Below are 17,832 nucleotides of genomic sequence, written 5' to 3' on the forward strand. Positions count from 1 at the left end.
GCAGTGACAATGTTAAGTAGTGCATTTATGCGTTGCTACCAGCAGTAATCGGGAAGGTAATCGGCATTCTTTGTGCTTTCCCCACCACCCACTGTTTTTCCTCTACTTGCTCAGTCGGACCTTTTGTAACCGCTTGTAGATAATATGATAACATGTTACTTTCGTTATTGATGTAACAAACCTAATGTTCACTCAAGTCTTACAGATTGCTCTACCATGGGAACAATAAGAACTCCCACACTGGTGTTTTGGTTTTGTGTTGTGTTTTTTTTTAATTGCATTATCAACGGGTAAATCGACAATCTTCAGCTTTGCAGTTTGCCAGCAGTGTAACAAGTCTGAAGGTGTTTTCATTGTTTCTTCAGAGAGATGCCTTTCTCCGTGTTCATGTTCAGTGAGGCAGAATGCAGCCTTAACAGCTTTTTCACTAGACACCTGGCTCCAGAAAAACTTTGATATCACAATATGTCTTTCTACACAGCATAGTTTCTGTTTTGTACACTTGGGATTTTGGTTTCTTTAAGTCTCATCAGTAAGAAAGCTTAAGACAAACTTCAGTCAGGAGAATTCCACCTTTTCCAACCATGTGAGTTAGAAGTTTTCTGTCAGCTGTTTTCCTGCATAGCTGCTTGCTTCCTGTACAATGTCTCCTTTTCATACATAGGCTGAAAGGCCATTACAGGAACATTGTAAATGTAGACTCAGGAACCGTTTATCTTGGGATGAAAGCTTACCACAAAACCTGCTCTCTCCTGATTTGTGTAGCTGAGCTTCCACAAGTAATTTAAGGATGTGAAAATCTTAAGTTTTACCCCAGACAACAATGTTTGGGGTTGGTTTTGTTTCAACACAGGCTAGTCACAGAATGGAAAGACACTTCAAAAGTATGCTGGGTCTGGGGCAAAAATGGTGGGGAATGGGGAGAAAAGCAGGACATTGAATTCTGTCTACAGTTTTGTGTTCCCTGAGTAGGTAGGTGAAGGTGTGAGAAAAAGTGTATAGTGCATCCAGACTTCATGCTCTGTGTTGTGTCACCAGCAGGTGGTTTTATAGAGGTATAGTTGTTAGCTGACCTCAGGAATCCAGATTGTAAGAAGTGCAATTTTGGAGCAATAATGAGTGGCATAGACTGAGGACAGTTCATGATACTAAATAATATGCAAATTTACATGGAATGGAATAGGGTTGGGACTGATCTCTTTACCTGGCTCATCACACTGTTGGGGTTGCTTGCTGAAATTCAGAGTTGGAACATGCTTCCTTGGTTTCAGTGTATGCCAAAATTTAACCATTTATTGCTCAGTTGGGCTGTTGGCTTCACTTCGTTGGCAGCTGGCTTTACAAACGTCTGCAGCACTGACGGTACTGAAAGACCGGGCATCACAAGGCCCTTTTCTCCTTTTTTCTCCCTCCCTTTCATTCTAAGCCTAGAAACCTGAGTTGCAGTGCCCTAAACCAGAAATACATGGGGTTTGGGTTTTGTCACTTACGAGCCTCATTCTTGATGCTTACCAGAATTTGTGTACGTAGGTCATGCAGAGACTTCTAAATGCTTATGTCAATTAAAACACGACAACTGGGCTGACTGGGATGTGTAATCTGGTGTTCCCGTTGTTTGGGTTTTTTCCATGGCACTAGAAATAAAGTTCACATTGATCATCTGTACCTGTTGCATGTTTTGGTTGAAGTTGCTGAACTAGGGGTTTGATACACTCCTTGTGAATACCAGTTCAGACAGGTACGCGTCACACCGATGCTTAACCCACAGCGAGAGCCCCTCGTGAGTTTCCACTGTGAATTTACCTTATTGATGCGAGGCTGTGGCAAAACTTGGTAACAGATGCACTCATTTAAAGACTTCGAAATTTTATGTATATATAAAATGCAAGTACTTCAAACTGGCTGATCTAATTATTGGTAATTCAGTGCATTTTGCACTCCCTCTTTAGCAAGCATCACTTAATGCTACCAGTTACCAGTAAACACAAGTGCAGAGGTGATTTTACATGTTAATGGCAGAGTCTTACCTTGAAAAGGCATCATTTGGCTTTTAAATTTCTATTAGGTGGATGTGTAGTTTTTAAGTGTTTGATCCAAGTGCTTCTTTAGCATACTGACCATGAAGTTGCTACGCTGTCATGACATGACCAATGGTTTATTTCTTTTTTTAATACCACTTTCATGGTGTTTGTATACAAAATGAGTGTTGCTATCTAGTTGTTAATGTCTTGCAAACTAATCAACCTCTTGCCATTCATTGCAGGTCTTTTAGGACATCTTTTTTTGTTTTTGCAGATCCTTTACAAGCTATAAAATAGAAAAGGCTAAGTGGTTCTAAGTGCACGAAATGTCTTTTTCATAGCATAAATACATATTAAACCCAAAAGCTCCTCCATGAAAGCAACTATCAGAGTGTAACCTCATTAGCACAAGTACAGATAAATAGTAAATTGGTCTGATTTAATTTAGTTTAATGATCTGGGGGAAATCTAAAGCAAATTAAATCCGTAACTTTGAAGATGCTTTAAAAACAGCACAATGGTTCTGGATAAATGCAAAGCCTCTCTTAGAAATACAGTGAATTTAATGTGAAGATGAACTTGAGCTACTCTCTTTGTTTCAGTGCTAAACTAAAACAATAAGGTCCCTTTATATATGAAGAATCAAGTACTGAAGACTCAAATATTTTTCTTCCCTGTGCAATCTAAAGCTTGTTCTGTTGCCACACTGATGCTCTCCTTCCCCCAGCAACAGGAACTAAACTCCTAGTTTTACATAGGTCTGTATAACTCCACCTATGGTACTAGCCTAGCTCCTTCAATTAAAACCAAGCAGTTCCTCATTCAGAAGCCTCAGCTAGTACACCATTCTAGCATCACCATTGTCTGGGTTTGCCAGACCCATGGCCATGCAGTCTTCCTCCTTAAATGTAGTCGCCTGTCTGTAATGCAGTAATCACCAGCCTCCGGTCTTCACACAAATACCCTTGGCATTCCATTGGAAAAATAAAATCTATGATCTTCAGCCACCTCAATTTTGTTTCTGCTCTTTTTTGTTATCTTGTTTCTGTTCTGGTTTGACTAAATACTTGGGTAGTAGGAGAAAGCTGCCATCACTGCTGCAATGCATGACATACTGGCAGGGGTTAACAGGTCTGCCTTGGTCATCCTTCAGGTGACTGAAAATGTCACGGTACAAGCCTTTTAACTCTTGCTTCAGCCGGCTGATGGATCTGCTGCACTGAGAGCGCTCCTTTATAAGGCTCTCCTTTTGTGTTTGAAGGTCACACACGGCTTCTTCCAACTTCAGAATTGCCTTCAGTTTGCGTTTGCGACAGTTTTGGGCAGCGACTTTGTTTTTTCCGCGGCGTCTGATGCCACGCAGAAGCGATACCTGGGTATCTGTCAGCTGGTTCTTTGCTAGCATGGTGTTGAAAGAGTCCACAGGCATGCTCACAATTTCCTCAGCTGAAAATGGTATATTTGGAGAGTTTGTGGGGTGCTCGTCACTGCTGAGCTTTGTACCAGTTGTGTTGCAGCACTTGTCCTTTACTTCCTTTGATGGCTTCATCCACAGCTGTTGATGAACTGGAGTGGATGCTGCTTGACTTGGCAGCTGATAAGTGTGTTTATGTAGAAACTGCTTGAGTGTGGCTTTTCTAGAACACTCTGAATCACCTGCATGTTCCACGTGGTCATATTTAGTGTGTTCTTGGCTGTGGCCACCAATGGCTTCTAAGCCACATGAAGAAGCAGAATTAGTATTGCTGTTGTACCCAATAGCACCTTCACTGCTGGTTGAGTAAGAGGCAGTGCTGTGACTTGAATTCAAACACAGTGCCAAATCTAGGCCAGATTCTTCAAAAAGCTGAGAAACTTCTATAGGATCAGAGCTGTCCTCTAAAGCCAAAGACACTGATTTAATTTTATCAAAATCATTCTCAGGGGCAGTTAGGTTTCCAATGTCAGTAGCTGGAAACAGCCCTGTCATGTGTGACCCATGAAGCAGTGGTTCTGGATCTGTGATACTAGAGTCTGACTGAGGACAACAGTCTTGCCTTTGTGAATGCCTTGTTTCTGAATGTGATTCCATGGGGTGGTCTGTTTTCAGCAGTGTGGCCTCATGAGGTCTGAAATAGTGACTGAAAAGTGTCTGGGCCAAACTTACATTGCAGTGTGAGGATGATGGTTCTTGGCCCCTACCAGAAGTAGCAACTTGTGTATCCTCCAGTAAATTCACCTAAAAGATGAGGGGAGGGTATGGGGGGGAGGGTGGGAAATGGGACTTTTATTAAAACATATGCCTCTACATCCCTCACCTACAGGCTTCATCAATTATTTTTTTACTGTTCTACTATTTAAATCTATTAAAGTCAAAATGTTAGTTACCCTAAATGCTGTTTCCCATTTGTGTACGGCATAACCTGTGTTGGCATATGGCTAGAGGAAGCAGGAAGGGTGCAGGAGAAAAGTGACTAAAGGGGTGTGAGGAGAAGGACTTGCAAAGGACAGTGTGGGACTGGTAAGAGTTAGATGTGAGACTGTTGCTAAGAGTACATCAAGCTACAGCCTACATAACATGGTCTTAAGAAAAGGTCCTTCTAGGAGGGGTGGTCCTGCCCCTTCCCTGATAATGCTCTTTATGATCAGCAGATTCCAGGGTAATCTGGTTCAAGGTGATGAACTGTTAGCAAATGAACACTGTAAGCAAGATCAACAGCTCACTGGCAGGACTTAACCAGTGAGAACAAGGGTGTGAGAAAAAAGAGGAGTAGGACAGGAATGCTAAGGTCATGCTGGCACATTTTCACTGCTTTCCTTTCACAGTTTACAGAGCTTTTGGGGCTATGGGCTGCCACATTTGGCTTAGCTCCTCCCTAACCGAGGTCTGTTGTAGTCAGATTTCAACTCAATTCCTTTACTGACTAATTTGGAGGAAACATCCCTCCCACTTGTGGATGTCTTGACTTTAAATTACTCCATTTTTCTTTACAAAAATAAAATTACTGTATGATGCTTCAGCCCTGAAGTCCATGCAGTAAATGCTTCAGTAGTATGAAGGCCCAATTTTGATGGGCTTAAGGTTATAGCTGTTCTGTTGCGTCTTAGAAGTTCAAAGCTACTGCACAAGATTGTATCAGGGCTCATGCTGACAAGTAGAATAGTCATAGAATAAATAGATGCCATAAACTTGAGCATACAAATACATTAAGTAGGAAGTGTATGATGTGTGGTGCAGGAAAGGACTTTTCTGACTGTAGTTCACTGAACAACACAAAAAGCATTTTTCACAGGGAAGGAATGATGTACCAGAAAGACCTTAAGTTCTCTCCTATGCTTACTGAGAGCTCATGTAACAGAAGAGCCTTATTTCTCCTAGGGAGGTACTTTGTACTATACCACCTTAGTCAACACAGATGAAGCTGCTGTTGCAATTAAGTCCTAGAGAAGAAATATTCTTAGGAAGTCAACCATTTAAAAAAATCCCTCCCAGTGAAAAGAATTTTCATCTGGAATAAAACCAGGCAATCCATTTCCAGCAGATGGATTATCACAAGCTGGCAGTGCATTAATAATCTTAAATAAAATATGCAGCCACATAGCAGCATAATGGCTACAGCCAAGTTCCTTTCAAATTGGGAATGAAGAACAGGGAAAACTGAACTGATAAGCTTCTGAAGCTTGTCAGTGTACAATCCATTACCAAATGTCAACAGAGAAGGAAGCTAATTTATGGGCTGGGAGGCACTTTCAAACTTAGAGATTTGTAACACAAGGTGTTCCAGAGGAAAAGTGGAGCATGTAAGTGTCCTACAATGGGAAATGTAAGTAAGATGTCCTTACAGTATTGCCAAAAATGGGAATGTAGGCAGTAGCTTAATGGTTAATGACAGCAGCTAGGAGCTGCAGAAGACAGACTCCAACAACTGCTTTTTTCCTGAAGATGGGCAACCATACATTAAAGAACAGTATCAGAAGCCCAGAAAATAAGCAAACAAAATGGGTTTCTGCTTATGCTATCTGACCTGATTTACAGCAAAGATGGGTCTGTACTGCTTGAAGGTAAGGCCTTGGAAGCATCTGACCCTGTATGTATAGAAACTCCAGAAACTTTGGCTGCAGTTGCTTAATAGCTGCTACTGCTTAGTAACTAAATGTTGTTCTAGAGAAACACACTAAGAGCTACTGTGTAAGGACAGATTGGAATTAGGTTTGAGAAAGGGAATTAAGTTGTCCAGAATCTCCATTCCAACTTCGAACACCAGGTGACAGAGAAGACTTTACAGTTTTGAAATCCCAGACAAATTACTGGGGAAATTTTTTTTTACTAGAGCCAATGACAGCTGCTGTAAAAGGTGAATACCAATGTCTTTAATGTCTTCAGGTAAGTTTTACTGCATTGATTTGTTGATATAGTCACTGTTGTGATTTCTGGTTGTGGTTTTTTAATTAGACAGGACATTGAGACATTTGAATGTGTCCAGAGAAGGCCAATGAGGCTGGTGAGAGGCCTTGAGCACAAGCCCTACAAGGAGAGGATGAGGGAGCTGGGATTGTTTAGCCTGGAGAAGAGGAGGCTCAGGGGAGACCTTATTGCTGTTTACAACTACCTGAAGGGAGGAAGGGAGGTTGTAGCCAGGTGGGGGTTGGTCTCTCATCCCAGGCAACCAGCACCAGAACAAGAGAACACAGTCTCAAGCTGCACCAGGGGAAGTTTAACCTCAAGGTGAGGAGAAAGTTCATCACAGAAAGAGTAATTGGCCAGTGGAATGTGCTGCCCAAGGAGGTGGTGGAGTCACTCTCCCGGGAGGTGTTCAAAAAGGGACTGGATGTGGCACTTGAAGCCATGGTTTAATTGTGATGAGGTATTAGGTAATAGGTTGGACTTGATGATCTCTGAGGTCTTTTCCAACCTGGTTGAATCTATGATTCTATTCTATGAAAGTTCAGTAAGTCATGCAGGAATCACTGCCTGTGTCCCAGTTCATCAGCAATACATGTGCTTTTCCATTTACCTCTAGCATGTTTTCCATCTGTGATGATAGCAGCTGGAAACAGCCCTCTAAGGAGAAAAGAGAATCTCCACAGTTGTGGTTACTCTGTAACAGAAGAAGCAGAAAAGCTTTGTAAAGCACAGTTATTTTACATAAAGAGGATGAAAATTCTAAGTCTGAGAGGAAGCAGAGCACAGATCTGTGAAACACTGCTGCTAACCCTGACATTGAGTCTGCATCCAGAGGTGTAATGCTGATAGAATGAGCAGAGTGACTTCATGGCAAGAGTGGCCTGCAGAACTGGGCTTTCCTCCTCTCTTGAGACTGCTCCTACCCACCACTGTGAAAAATCAACTATTTTAATAAGCCTAGCAGCAGGGCAGTGGCAAACAAAGCTGGTGAGGGGTTTGGAGCACGAGCCCTATGAGGAGAGGCTGTGGGAGCTGGGGTTCCTTAGCTTGGAGAAGAGAGGCTCAGGGGAGACCTTATTGCTGTCTACAGCTGCCTGAAGGGAGATTGTAGCCAGATGGAGGTCAGTCTCCTCTCCCAGGGAACCACCAACAGAACAAGAGAACACAGTCTCAAGCTGCACCAGGGGAGGTTTAGGCTGGATGTTAGGAAGAAGTTCTTCATAGAGAGAGTGATTGGCCATTGGAATGTGCTGCCCAGAGAGGTGGTGGAGTCACCATCACTGGAGGTGTTTAGGAAGAGACTGGATAGGGTGCTTGGTGCCATGGTTTAATTGATTAGATAGTGTTGGATGATAGGTTGGTCTTGATGATCTCAAAGGTCTTTTCCAACCTGGTCAATTGTATTCTATTTTAATTCCAATGGAAACAGAGGGGCTGGAAGGAAACCCAGTGTCTCAGTTCTTTACAAGGTCTCCAGAAGGATGAATGCTTTTTTCATTGTAGCTCTGAGAGAGAACAAAACCCCCAGTGCACCCATTTTGATTTAACATTATTGTTTCCTTCCTTCTCATTACAACATGCATGTTAAGATCTGAACAATCCTGTTTCCCAAATGTAACTCTGCATCTGATTATCAAGCTTTACATCAGTACAATTTAGCATCCATGTCTAAAGTGTTTGTAGGCCAAAAAAACCCCATCATCCTTGCCCACAAACACACCTTCATGATGAAGAAAATAAAACCAAACTGAAAAATTATTACTTGCAAGTGATTTCTGTAAACCTTAGAATATTTCAACTACATAAACAACACTGGGGGAGGCAAGTTTTGAGAAGGTGTACAAGGTCATCATTCACAAATCGTCATCTGAAGTCACTCTTTCCTGCCCTTGCAAAGGACACTCCAAATGAAAAGAGGAAATCAAATACTGCTTTCAGAATCACTTAACTCTGTTTCTTCCCCTACTCTTTATCTCAGTGACAAGACCTATATTCTTCCTCACTTCCTCTCTACAGCTTTCCCTTCTTCCACTTTTTCACAATTTACCTGATTTGTGTCTTCCTCATCCTCTTGCAGTTCCAGCTGATCACCTCCTTGGTGTGGACAGTAGTTAGCCAAAGCTTCTTGATATGCTTTCAGGTCAACATCCTGAAGACACAAATAAAACAATTCTATTAAGAAACACACTGTCAAAATTAATCTTTTAAATGCACTCTCCCCCCCCTCCCCTTCCCTACACCTACAGCATTTTAAGCAAAATATACACTGAGTAGTTAATTCATGTGGATGAACTGACTCTGCAGACTTTGGGGGCAGAATGAGACCAACCAGTTCAGGAGTGCAGACACCACCTTCTCTTTAACTGCCCAGGCCCTGAACCCGTCTGTGGTACAAACATATTCATGAACACTGGAAACAAATTCTTCTACCAGGTACACCAGGATGTGATTTCATGGAAAGTTTGGGCTATCAGTGTCTTTTGGATGTCATTTCACAACACATTCAAGCCAGATATATACTCAGTGATGGGATCTTGATAATTTTCCATGGCCAGTCAGCAAAATCCCTTGCTTTTTCTTTCAGGAAAGCAATCACATTAATATGTACTGTAATAGCAGCTCTGTTTCCCCATCATTTATTTCCATGTTAATACCCAGTTCCCATTTATCCAAATTATGTTGGGTGCTTTTTGTTTGTTTGTTTGTTTGTTTGTGTTTTTTTCCAGTTTCCAGCAATGAAATTGTTCTGATCTAGTAGTTTCAAAACCATTTGTCAAGTTACGTTCTGTCTACAGTCATATCAGCAGACTTTTTTGTTTGCTTGCTTGTTTTGTTATAGGCCTAGGGTATTGCTAAGATAAGATGAAATCATTAAGAAAAACTTTCCATATCTCTGTTTTTAAGAACTTTGGTAGTTCAGCTTTTACAGGGAAGGTCTGACATAAAAATGTGAAACTAGGTGAACCAACCGCCAGAAAAAACAAGCAGCCACGCTGCATTAGTTTTGTATATCCCCAGCAAAATGCTATGGCAGGAGCAGAAGAACCAAACTCAAACAGCAGCAAATGTAACAAGATAGTGTTCTGTTCTAAAAATCACCACAGATGCACTTTTGTTGTGGCTTAACCCCAGCCAGCAACTAAGCACCGCATAGCTGCTCCTCCACTCCTTGCTCCCCACCCCCTAGTGGGATGAGGAGGCTCTAGTGGGATGATTGAGGCTCTGGCCAGCCTTATCTAGTGTGGGGTGTCCCTGCCCATGGCAGGGGGTTGGAACTAGATGATCCTTGTGGTCCCTTCCAACCCTGACTGATACTATGATACTATAAGAACTGAATACATGTAAAACCTGGAGACAAAGAACAGTTTAATAACTGAGATTATTTTTTAATTATGATAGTAGTAGCAATAATAATAATAGCAATGAAAATGAAGGTGATAAAAAGAGAGTGGAATAAAGCCCAATTAAAAACAAGTAACGCACAAGGCAATTGCTCAGCACCCACTGTCCCACCCACAGCCAGCTTCTCAGCAGCAATCTGCCCCTCCCAAGTAACTTCAATGAGTTTATATACTGAGTGTAACATCCCAAGGTATGGAGTATGCCTCTGACCAGCTTGTCCTGGCTGTCGGGAGCTCCTGGCAAGGGAAGACTCGCGGCCAATCAATATGATTGATAAGCAAGCTACAACTTCATTGTTCAAATACACGGCTTATATAGCATCTTAGCCAGGGTTACATTATCATGTCCAGCCTCCTTGTGGTTAGGCCTACATGCTATCAGTGCTATTGCAAAGCTCCTTTCTAACTGGTTCCTTATTTCACATCTTGTTATCTTGCAACACAGCTGCAATCATAGTCACAAGTCATAGTGACAAGGCATTTCAGCTAACTGTGAGCAGTAAGCAACAAGATGGAGTGAGGCCTACACATTTTGCTCAAGTAGTTGTTCCATAGAACCACATCCCTTAGATTCAAGCCATTCCTCAACACTGGCTGTGTCCCCTCCTAGCTTATTGTACCCCTCCACCCTTCTCATTGGCAGGGCAGAAGATGCTTAAAAGTCCATGACTTAGGACAAGCACTACTTAGCAATACATAAACCATCAGTGTGTTATCAGCACTGTTCTCACACTAAATCCAAAACACAGCATTGTACCAGCTACTAGGAAGAAAATTAATTCTATCTCAGCCAAAACCAGGACAACTTTCTAAGTTTTATATGAAAGCATACATTATATTACGAAGACAGGCTGAAGGAGCTTGGGTTGTTCAATCTGGAGAAGAGGAGGCTCTGGGGAGACCTAATAGCAGCCTTCCAGTACCTTCAGGGGGCTACAGGAAGGATGGGGAGAGACTTTGAAAAGGCCTGCAGTGACAAGACAAGGGGCAATGGCTTCAAACCAGAGAAGAGCAGATTTAGATTGGATATCTGGAGGAAGTTCTTCACTATGAAGGTGGTGGTACAGTGGAACAGGTTGCCCAGGGAGGTGGTTGAGGCTCCTTCCCTGGAGATATTCAAGGTGATGCTCGACGAGGCTCTGGGCATCCTGATCTAATTTGGGATGTCCCTGCTGACTGCAGGGAGATAGGACTGGATGACCTTTGGAGGTCCCTTCTGGCCTGGACCATTCTATGATTCTGTGATTAAAACAGCAGTTGCAGCAGTCAACAGAATGTGCAAGAGAGTTGTTTTTTTTTAAGTTACATACAAACCACAATAAAACCTAAATATAAGAAGGTATAAAAATAAGACTACAGAGGAAAAGTCAATCTAATTTGAAAATAAAGTTACATTCATTTCATTTTTATTAAAACCTTTTTTAATTATGAAAATTAATTTTTCTTTCTTGGCTTTCTCCATTTTTTGCCACACTTTCTTTTCAAGGGCTGGAAGGGAACAATGATTTCTAACAGCAAATAGATATACAGGGCACTTGTCTGTCAGTCTGATGTATGAGGTACTTCCCTTCAGCGATGTCTAACACAATTTCCAGTTATTAAAAGTGATACTCCAATACATTATGTCTTTGTCAGCTGCAGCTGGAAATGACCAAATGACTTGTTATTACCAAATAGGAGAAAACAAATTTCCTTTCCTAAACACACACACACACAAACCTCCCTGTTTTGTCTATGCAGTAAAACAGCAGAAGAAAGAAATCAGTATATAAGGTACTGAAAGCATGGTAACTATCTACTTGCCAACTGCACTATCCATGAGTTCAGTGGAGCTATTCACAGGCATGAAGCTAGTCCCTATGAGGAAAGACTGAGGGAGCTGGGGTTGCTCAGCCTGGAGAAGAGGAGACTCAGGGGTGACCTTATCACTCTCTACAACCACCTGAAGGGAGGTTGTAGACAGGCGGATGATGGTCTCTTCTCCCAGGCAGCCAGTACCAGAACAAGAGGACACAGTCTCAGGCTGCGCCAGGGGAGGTTCAGGTTGGATGTTAGGAAGAAGTTCTATACAGAAAGAGTGATTGCGCTATGGAATGGGTTGCCCGGGGAGGTGGTGGAGTCGCCGTCATTGAAGGTGTTCAGAAGGAGACTTGATGGGGTGCTTGGTGCCATGGGTTAGCTGTTTGGGTGGGTTGGATTGGTTGATGGGTTGGACACGCTGATCTTGAAGGTCTCTTCCAACCTGGCTTGGTTTATTCTAATAAAGGTTTATTCTATTCTAATAATCACATTTGCAGGATCAGGCAGGGCTAGTCTTTAATGTTACATAGAACCAACCTAATACTTGACAAATTAACATGATCTGTTACCATCCTAAATAATAAAATTCACCATCATCATCATCAAAAGCAGATAAGAAGTCAAGAACAACTAACATTAAAGCCCTTGAGCAGCTCCTCCTGAGCTGAGTTGCCTAGAAATCAGCTGCTGCTGCTAAGGCAGAGTATGAGGTGTTCAAGAGGGGACTGGATGTAGCACTTGGTGCCACGGTCTAGTAGTCATGAGATCTTGGCTGAAAGGTTGGACTTGATGATCTTTGAGGTCTTTTCCAACCTTATTGATTCTATGATTTTATGATTCTATGAGCAGGCCCTGTGACCAGCTTTTCACAACAGTGGTGGAGTAGATACAATGCCTGTAAGATGGTTCACAACACCAAGGTCTATGTATGGGATCACTTCAGTGGAACTACAGAAATCACATCACACAACTAGCACCCTTTCACCTTCACTTCTCAGTTTGAGCTTTTAACAAAAATCCCCAGGTTTATGCTGTTAAGATTTACTCTCTGACATCACACTTCCCACCAGCTTGCTAAATCTTTCCCAGTAATGAAGAACATCTGAAAAGTACTGCTCAACAACTGCACACTTCTTTTTATGGTTGTGCATTTCTTGGGATTGAGATTGCTGGGCTACTGTGCAATAGTATACTATGCATAGTTACTATGGGGAGAATAGGAGGAGTGCCTCCCCTAGAAACAGTCATATCATATTTTTTAATAAGGCATTTCTTTAAAGATAGCTAATTTTGCAGTCTGAATATACATCTAATGACAAAAAGGATTGGGTATAAATACTGTTTAATACTGCATTGCCACACTTACTGTTTCTGCCTTGATCACAGAATCACAGAATTTTTGAGGCTGGAAAAGACCTCTGAGATCATCAAGTCCAGCCTATGACCTAACACTACCACATCAGCTAAAGCATGCCACCAAGTGCCACATCCAATCTTTTCTTAAAGACCTCCAGTGATGGCAACTCCCCCACCTCCCTGGGCAGTCCATCCTAGTGCCTAATCAGTCTTTCTGTGAGGAAGTGCTTCCTAATATCCAACCTAAACCTCCCCTGGCACAGCTTCACACCATGCCTTCTTGTCCTGTCACAAGTTGTCTGGGAGAAGAGTCTAACCCCCACCTGACTACAGCTTCCTTTTAGGTAATTGTAGAGAGTGATAAGGTCCCCTCTAAGTCTCCTCTTCTCCAGGCTGAATGCTTACTTTGCATTAATAAACAGTAATGGAGTTATAGTAATAGCCCTAAGAACGCAAGAGCCAGACCAAGACCACATGTGGTTCATCTTTACACACAAAAAAAGCTGAAATGTTGCTAATTGTAGAAGACTTAATATTAGTGCCAAACCCATTCATTGCAGCAGCCTTTCTGCTTCTACCACTGGAGGGTGTGAAAGCTCACACCTCCCACAGCACGCCACTTCCAAGCAGTAAACTGCAAACCTACCCGAAGACAACCTTTGCTTTGCACTTGGAAGAACTTCTATGCAAGCACAAGGCAGATTTACACTACAGCTCCCATTAAAAACAAACAAACACACACAAACTCAGCTTCCCCAAACACCTCAAACTCCAATCTTCCTTCTGCCACTTACTAGTTTTAGTGGGTCTAGAGAACAGCCTGAGAAAAAATTATCCACCAGCCTTGTAGGCTGGACAGCTGGGCTCCAACTGGGCATCTGGCCTTCCCCTAAGGCACAACTCATTGTAAGTAAAAAATAGGCTTCATTTTGTCTTTGGAATAGGAAAAATAGTAATTTATGTCAAATATGCTACTTAGGGTGGTCCAGGAATCAATATGGATATGAGAGCAAGTATGATTTTGGGGTGGTCTGGCCTACTCTTAATTGGAAGGATGCTGCCTGCCCTGGCAGGTTTTCAGGATTTCTTACTGTGTTAAAAATAGAGCCTTCAGCTTCCCTTTACTCACCTCAGATTATTGATCTCAGCATGATCTGGGTACACTGTACATCAAACTATCCCTCCACCTGACAGCTTCCCTTGCTTCCCACACCCATACATTATTTATTGTCTATAAAACCTCATGAGAGAGTAGAACCTGTAACAACATCAAAATATGAATAGGTCTATGGTGGTGCATTGGATGGGTGAGCACCAGCCCTCTCCAGCAGCAGAAGAAAGCCTAAGCAAACTGGTTTCAGCTATTGATCACCGTGCAGTTAGCAAACAGGGCTAAAACTACACAGCTCATGGCTACAAGGATCACAGGATGTTAGAGGTTGTAATGGACCTCTGGAGATCTTCAAGTCCAACCCTCCCTGCCAGAGCAGGACCACAGAATCTAGCGCAGATCACTTGCTGGGAACACAGTGAAGACAAAGTCAAGGGTTGAGTCCAGTCTGTAGGGCAGCAAGTTGAATGTAAGAATCCACCTGTTTGCTTTATTCCTTGTCAAAGCTGAATTGCTCAGGCCATCCTAACACTGTACCACTACTCACCTTAGCACAGAGTAGGAAAATAGGCCAGCCAACCCCATGCAGTTTAGCATGCTCCAACAGCACACTTCCACCACTGGATCAATTTTGGTTTCCATCTGCAGTGGTCTTCCAGAATGGTTTTAAATACCAGTTCCCTAAGGATGAGGATCAACAGCTTGCAATGTGTTGCCTGAGATGCTCCCAGCAGGGAACTAGAACCCAGGAAGAAACTAATCCAGGGTTGGGTGAATCCTGCTGCTAACTGTTCAGAACGTCACCCAATCCCACACTACTGAGCAGAGCAAAGCAATCACTTTCATCTGTTTACACAGCCTCCTTGTCCTGATCTACAGGGGATATGAGAAATGCTAAAAATAGCTGTGGTCTACTTTCACAAAAAGCAAAATGAAGGTTATAAATCAGCTAAAGCACTTTGAAATCCATTACACTGTTGCAGTAACATTTTGACAGCACAAGTGGACTTACTCAAACCTACAGAGGTCACCTTTAAAACAAAGACCAACTTTTTCCTTTGGGTTTTCTTTTTCCATGTTTTGGACCTGTCATGCACTTCAAAAGAAGTCTGGTGGGAGAGACACAGGGGTGTTCACTTAGAAGCCCATTTGCGTTTTAGGTTAAGAACTTAATACTGCTTTATCTTGCTCCAATCATTCTTTCACTTTAACAAAATGTACTTCAGAGAGAGGCCTAGACTTCTATTCAGCAAAGAAATGAATCATGTCTCCACTGAAACGAGTGAAGTGAAGGTGCTGGAACTAGATTTGTAACTACTTTAGGAATAACCAAGATAGCACATGGCAGGGGAAGGGAGAGAGAGAGAGGAAAGGGAACAAGGTAAAAAAGAACCTACCATGCAAGGAATTTACAATCACCACTTCAAGCTGGGACATTAATTCATACCAACCAGCTATTCATAACAGTTCAAAACCAACTCGAAAAATCTTGTTAGTTCAACTTGGCATTTCAAAAAGTACTGAACATCAGTATCACAAAACCTCTATCATGGCATTACTGCACCTTCCTCTGTCTGCACAGTGTATCTGCACAAACTACTCTGGAAAAATTAAGGACTATGCCCACTAGTGACTTAACTCCAAAAAGCAGCCCTTATAGCTGAATGGCTCAGCTCATCTTCCAGTTACCAGCATGCACACCTCTCCTGCAGAACAAAGGTCTGAGCGGGGGCATGCAGAGGTGCAGCAAGGACTGCATGTTGTGAAACCGAAATAGACAAACGGGCCACTGCTGCTGGGTACTTAACTGCCTGAGTGCATTGTTCTAGATGCCACACTGAAAACAGAGGCAGATACAACCAGGCTGGAGGTTAGCCCTGGCACGTAGCAAAGCTCCCAAGATGTCAGGAATGTTGCTGGCAAGTGTCGTTACCGGACTGCAACATACGTGTGCCCTTCCCCAAGATGAGGAGTGCCGTTTTGCTTCATCACGGAGCACTGAAAAGCTGCATTTCTGCCGCCACATGCCATTCTGGAGTTGCCTTCATGGTCTCACGACGAAAACTAAGGTGATTCCGGAGGAAATGTCAAGCCGAGCTGTCAGCCCTGGCCCTGCAGCCCTGCCTTGCAGGTGACGCGCGGTGCTAGGGACACGCTTTTCTCCGATGGGCTGACCCCGCTCCGGTGCCCGGAGAGCCACCAGCTGCTCCGTGAGCAGGAGGCTCCGTGGCGGTACAGTACAGCGCCAACCTGCCGCCTGGGTTGCAGCACTCCCCGGTGCCTGGGACCCCTTTCCGACACGGGAGCCCACTGCAGGAAGGGAACTTGTACAGGCCAGTCCTGCTCCCTTCTGGGAAGTGCTTCTCTTCTTTTTGGTGAACATGGTTCAGAAGAGCTTCCTCCTTCGCGTCCCCACAGCTCGCCCTGTACCGACACTCCCAGCCCGTCCAAACGGACATAGGGTACAGGGGCTCCTTGCTCGGCCGAGACAGGCTCGGCATATCCGGGAGTCCGCTTCTGCCCCTGCCTGCCCGGGCGGGTCAGCACACGTCTCTCCCGTCCCCAGGGCCATCCCGCCGCTGCCGCCGCCTCCGCCCTTACCTCCGCCATGGGGCCGCCGCTGCCCCGTTCTCCTCCCGCGGCTGAGCGCGGAGCGACTCATCCGAGCAGGACGGGCAGCATCGGGCGCCGCCGCTCTCCCGGGGCCGAGGCGGACGCCCACCGGGGTAGGTCCGGCTGGCAGCGGAACCCAAGGAAGCTCGGGAGAGTCGGTGACCCATGGCAGACTGCCGGCAGGGGCCCCGCAGCCGACGCTCTCCTTGAAATGCGTGAGGCAAACGAACTGCCGCAGTAGGCACAAACCCTGCCCTCCGGCCCGGCCCCGCTCCGTATATCCCCCTCCCTGCCGCCGGACCGGCCCTGTCCCCGGTCAGGAGGAAGAACAAGGGCGGGTCGGGGATGCGGGACAGGGAGCGGGATGCGGAACAGGGGCGTCGGCATCCCTTACCCCCGCACCCCACCTGCGTCCTGGGGGTTTCCTGCGTGCCCGGAGGGAGCAAAAGCTGGCGGTCGCTGGAGTGAACTAGAAAAAAAAAAAGAGACCAGTTAGAAAGTACTAGAGGAGAGGGAAAATAAATACATTTTTTAAAGGTTATATAACTTGCCCCTCTGGTAGTAAACATTCTCCTTCTTCCTCCTCCCCACCCCCCGAACAAACAAACAACAACAACCAGGTACAGGCTTTAATTACAGTCAGCCTGGTATCTAAATACCTATGCAATGCCTTTGCTTTCCCCCCTGCATTTCCCACAGCATTTCTACTTAACGCTACATGAACTTACTCTCGCCCATCCTAGTTATCTTTGCTAGCGGTTTTATTCTCTCCTCTGAAAAGGCCTTTTACCACTTCTCATCACTTTCACTTATCTGAGTGTTTCAGCCTTGGTTTAGCATGTTTGTGGCATAAAGCTGTTTGGGCAGACCCGGAAAGAGTCACTTCTCCAGTGATAACTCTGTATGGGATGGGTGCAGTTTCTCATTTATCTGTTATCATGGGTGACATTCCCCTTTTCTCATTGTGTCTGCTGTGATACTGTGCCATGGGTGTATTACAATCCTCCTGTCATTTTCTTGCATCTTAGTTTCTTGAATTCCAATACATTTGTTTTTTTCATTGTAAGTTTTTGTTTGTTTGTTTTGTTTGTTTGGGTTTTGGTGTGGGTTGGGGTTTTGTTTGTTTGTTTGGGTGGTTTTTTTCCT

At 43.9% G+C, this 17,832-nt stretch overlaps 1 protein-coding gene across 2 annotated transcripts; it reads right to left on the reverse strand.

Moving 5' to 3' along the window:
• Positions 1-157: 157 nt before the first annotated feature.
• NFE2L3 (NFE2 like bZIP transcription factor 3) lies at positions 158-17,518 on the reverse strand. 2 transcript variants are annotated; one of them, XM_068169633.1, is made up of 5 exons: positions 17,415-17,518; positions 17,094-17,155; positions 8,453-8,554; positions 7,016-7,099; positions 158-4,239 (listed from the first exon to the last, which is right to left on the reverse strand). In XM_068169633.1, the coding sequence occupies exons 1-5, from the start codon at positions 17,422-17,424 to the stop codon at positions 3,031-3,033; spliced, it is 1,467 nt and encodes a 488-aa protein (XP_068025734.1). In that variant the 5' UTR covers positions 17,425-17,518; the 3' UTR covers positions 158-3,030. The 2 variants fall into 2 exon arrangements, with proteins under 2 accessions (XP_068025734.1, XP_068025735.1); XM_068169634.1 differs by lacking the exons at positions 17,094-17,155; positions 17,415-17,518 and adding an exon at positions 16,675-16,926 and having other exon boundaries at positions 159-4,239.
• Between the last annotated feature and the right edge of the window lie 314 nt (positions 17,519-17,832).

Source organism: Melanerpes formicivorus, unplaced genomic scaffold, assembly GCF_026170545.1.
Source record: "Melanerpes formicivorus ecotype bairdi unplaced genomic scaffold, bMelFor1.0.p_v2 SCAF_207, whole genome shotgun sequence".
Lineage (NCBI taxonomy): Eukaryota > Metazoa > Chordata > Aves > Piciformes > Picidae > Melanerpes > Melanerpes formicivorus.

Excerpts from the sequence above, each read along its gene's own strand:
- NFE2L3 (XM_068169633.1), bottom strand. Across the intron at positions 7,100-8,452 it reads ATGAGGAAGACACAAATCAG|AGTAACCACAACTGTGGAGA; the intron begins GTAAATTGTGAA and ends CTTCTGTTACAG. Across the intron at positions 4,240-7,015 it reads AGATGGAAAACATGCTAGAG|GTGAATTTACTGGAGGATAC; the intron begins GTAAATGGAAAA and ends CTCATCTTTTAG.